The 3,308-nt window shown below is 71.1% G+C and overlaps 1 protein-coding gene across 1 annotated transcript in view; it reads right to left on the bottom strand.

The window, feature by feature from the left end:
• Window positions 1-12: 12 nt before the first annotated feature.
• DTX1 (deltex E3 ubiquitin ligase 1) overlaps window positions 13-3,308 on the bottom strand; it is a 9,726-nt gene continuing 6,430 nt past the window's right edge. Inside the window, exons 4-10 of the mRNA XM_085326101.1 lie at window positions 2,229-2,318; window positions 1,970-2,131; window positions 1,668-1,729; window positions 1,394-1,552; window positions 497-658; window positions 325-414; window positions 13-237 (exon numbers count right to left, since the gene is read on the bottom strand). Coding sequence (XP_085182227.1) covers window positions 13-237; window positions 325-414; window positions 497-658; window positions 1,394-1,552; window positions 1,668-1,729; window positions 1,970-2,131; window positions 2,229-2,318 — 950 coding nt within the window. The remainder of the gene's footprint in view (window positions 238-324; window positions 415-496; window positions 659-1,393; window positions 1,553-1,667; window positions 1,730-1,969; window positions 2,132-2,228; window positions 2,319-3,308) is intronic.

Genomic DNA, 3,308 nt, shown 5'->3' with positions numbered 1-3,308 from the left:
CCCGGCGGGCGGTCAGTCCTTGAGGTTGGCCTCGGAGACGCCCTGGGCCAGCAGCTCGGCCAGGACGTTGTCCAGGTAGTTGGGGTCGGGGTAGCCGTGCCCGGTGAGGTTGGAGCCGAACTCCGTCTTGTGGTGGATCTCGTTCCACACCACCGTGTCCGACTCGCCCGTGGTGCTGGAGGTGCCGACGGTGAAGACGAGGCGCCGCTCCCAGGCCACGATCAGCAGCTTCAGCACCTGCGGCGGGGCGGGAGGGGGGACCCGGCCGTTGGGCCACCGCGGGGCTCGCGCCGCCCGCCCACCCGCCGCCGGGCGCCCGCTCACCTTCCTGCCCTTCTCGGTGTCGGGCAGGTAGCAGTGCCGCGGGAAGCCTCGCGCCGTGAACTTCTTCCCGGGGTTGGGGTGCTCGGGGCCCTGGGCGGCGGGGYGGAGGGGTGAGCGGGGCGGCACGGCGCCCGCCGCCGGGTGACCTGGACACGGGCGCTGGGCTCCTCACCTGGATCCCCGCGGGGATGTCGTAGACGATGCGGATGGTTTTGGAGTCGCCATAGCCCGGCAGGGAGTGGGGGATGAGGTGGAACTCCATCTTCCCCGGCGGCTGCGTGCCCGTCTTCTCCCCGTAGATGGCCTTGCAGGTGGGGCACTGCAAGCTGCCATCCTGGGCGGGCACCATGCTTCAGGGGACCTGTGCCACCATCCCCGGAGCGCAGCGCCCGCCCCCGTGGTCCCCAGCCCTGCGCGATGCCCCGGCAGCACCCGCATCCCCATCCCTGCAGCACTGTCCCCGTGGTCCCCAGCCCTGCGTGATGCCCCGGCAGCACCCGCATCCCCNGCGTGATGCCCCGGCAGCACCCGCATCCCCGTCCCTGCGGCGCCGTCCCCATGGTCCCCAGCCCCACACAATGCCCCAGCAGCACCCGCATCCCCGTCCCTGCGGCGCCATCCCCATGGTCCCCAGCCCCGCACGATGCCCCAGCAGCACCCGCATCCCCGTCCCTGCAGCACCCACCCCCGTGGTCCCCAGCCCTGCACGATGCCCAGGCAGGGACCCACGTCCCTGTCCCCGCGGCGCCGCCCCCATGGTCCCCAGCCCTGCGTGATGCCCCGGCAGCACCCACATCCCCATCCCTGCAGCGCCTGCCCCTGTGGTCCCCAGCCCCACACGATGCTCTGGCAGGGACCCACGTCCCCGTCCTTGCAGTGCCCACCCCCATGGTCCCCAGCCCCACGCGATACCTCGGCAGGGACCCGCATCCCCGTCCCTGCGGCGCTGTCCCCGTGGTCCCCAGCCCCGGCCGATGCCCTGGCAGGGACTCGCATCCCTGTCCCTGCAGTGCCGCCCCTGTGGTCCCCAGCCCCAGGCGCTGCCCCGGCCGCCGGGTGCCAGGCTCACCCTGTTGCCGTTGTTGTACATGGCCACGAGGCAGAGCAGGTGGTACACGTGGCCGCACTTGCCCAGCTTGCCCACCAGCTCCGGCTTGGCGCCGCGGCGGCCGAGGACGCCCTCGTAGCCCGAGCAGGCGCCCAGCCGCTCCATGCAGATGGTGCAATCCTGGCAGGTGCAAGCGAGCGGCCTCAGCACCGCGGCCGGCCCTGGCCGAGCTCCAGGGGTGGCGAYGCAAAGCTGGGGGTGGGGGGGTGTGCACCCGGGGGTGCCCGGCGCTCACCTCGTCTGGGGGGTTCTTCACCTTCTGGATGTACCGACGCACCACGTCCTCGGGGTTCTTGCCTGCCCGGGGACAAGGGGGGGGGGAAGGCTGGATCCTGCCTGCGGTGCCCAGCGGAGGGGGGCGGCAGGTCCCATGCCCCCCTGCCACACCCTCCTCCCCACCAGGATGGGGACAGCAATGCGGGGAGGGGGCCAGAGGTGCCAGCTGCCCCCGACTGCGGCCCCAAAACCCCCCAGCAGCAGCATCCGTGCCTCAGTTTCCCCTCCGGGCAGGGGGACCAGGGGCTGGCACCTCCTTACTCTTTTTGAGGTGCTTCTTCTTGGTCTTCCTGCAGATGCCATTGACGCCGGGCACGGGCTTGATGTCACTCTTGGTGACGGGCGGCGGGTGCAGGACGGGCTTGGGGGCGCGGGTCAGGCAGACGGGCAGCCCCGCCGCGCACATCAGGATGCCCGTCATCCCTGCGCCAGCGGGGAGATGCRCCGTCACCCCCCGGCCGGCCCTCCCTCCGGACCCGCCGGCGCCTGGCGCCCGGCACCCGACGCCCAGCACCCTCACCTGCCAGGGCAGGATGCAGCGGGCCGGTGCCRTTCAGGTTCTTCACCGGGAGGGCAGGCACCCTGCGCGGGGACAGGAGGGCAGAGCGGGCTGAGCCGCAGCCAGCCCCGAGGGCGTCTCAGCCCCGGGCCGGGCAGTCGGGCGCCAGCTCCACGCTGGGACGGTGTGCCAGCACCCAGCCGGAGCGGTGACCGGGTGCTCTCGCCTGGGTGCAGCAGCCTCGGTGGCATCAGTGGCCTTGGGGACAGGCCCTGCACCCAGGGCATTCCCGGTGCTGGGAGGCCGGAGAAGGCCAGCGCTCCTCCTCCCTCTGCACAGGACGGGCAGCACCAGGGATGCCCTGGAGAGGAGAGCGCATCTACATGTGCGTGGCCAGGCACGCGACTGGGTGCATGGCTCTGGGTGTGACTAGGTGCATGCATCTGCGTGTGCATGGCCAGGCACGTGACTGGGTGCATGGCTCAGGGAGTGACTGGGTGCATGCATCTGCATGTGCATGGCCAGGCACGCGACTGGGTGCATGGCCCTGGGTGCGACTGGGTGCATGCATCTGCGTGTGCATGGCCCTGCATGCAACTGGGGGCATGGCTCTGGGTGCGACTGGGTGCATGCATCTGCATGTGCATGGCCCTGCRTGCAACTGGGGGCACGGCTCTGGGTGCGACTGGGTGCATGCATCTGCATGTGCATGGCCCTGCATGCAACTGGGGGCATGGCTCTGGGTGCGACTGGGTTCATGCATCTGCGTGTCCATGGCCAGGCATGCAGCTGTGTGTGCATGGCCATGTGTGCAGCTGTGTGCATGCATCTGCATGTGAGGCTGTGTGTGTGTAACTGGGTGTGCACGGCCATGTATGCAGCTGCGTGCACACAGCTGTGTGACCGTGTACGTGCAGCCGTGCATCTGCATGGTGTGCGCGTGTGCACACCCGCGGGCGCAGGCGTACCCCCAGCGGGCTGATGTGTGCAGCGGCGCTGGCGAGTGCCACGCAGCTGCCCGCATGCTGCTGCTTTGCTGCCGGCGCCTGGCACCCACATCGCACCTCCCCTCCACCCCTCCCGGCCCCCTGCGCCCCCCGC

This window comes from Rhea americana, unplaced genomic scaffold (genome assembly GCF_003343005.1).
Source record: "Rhea americana isolate MKP2758 unplaced genomic scaffold, rheAme1 scaffold_128, whole genome shotgun sequence".
Lineage (NCBI taxonomy): Eukaryota > Metazoa > Chordata > Aves > Rheiformes > Rheidae > Rhea > Rhea americana.
The sequence above is the reverse complement of the archived record's forward strand: the minus strand, read 5'-3'. Positions and strand labels throughout refer to the sequence as shown.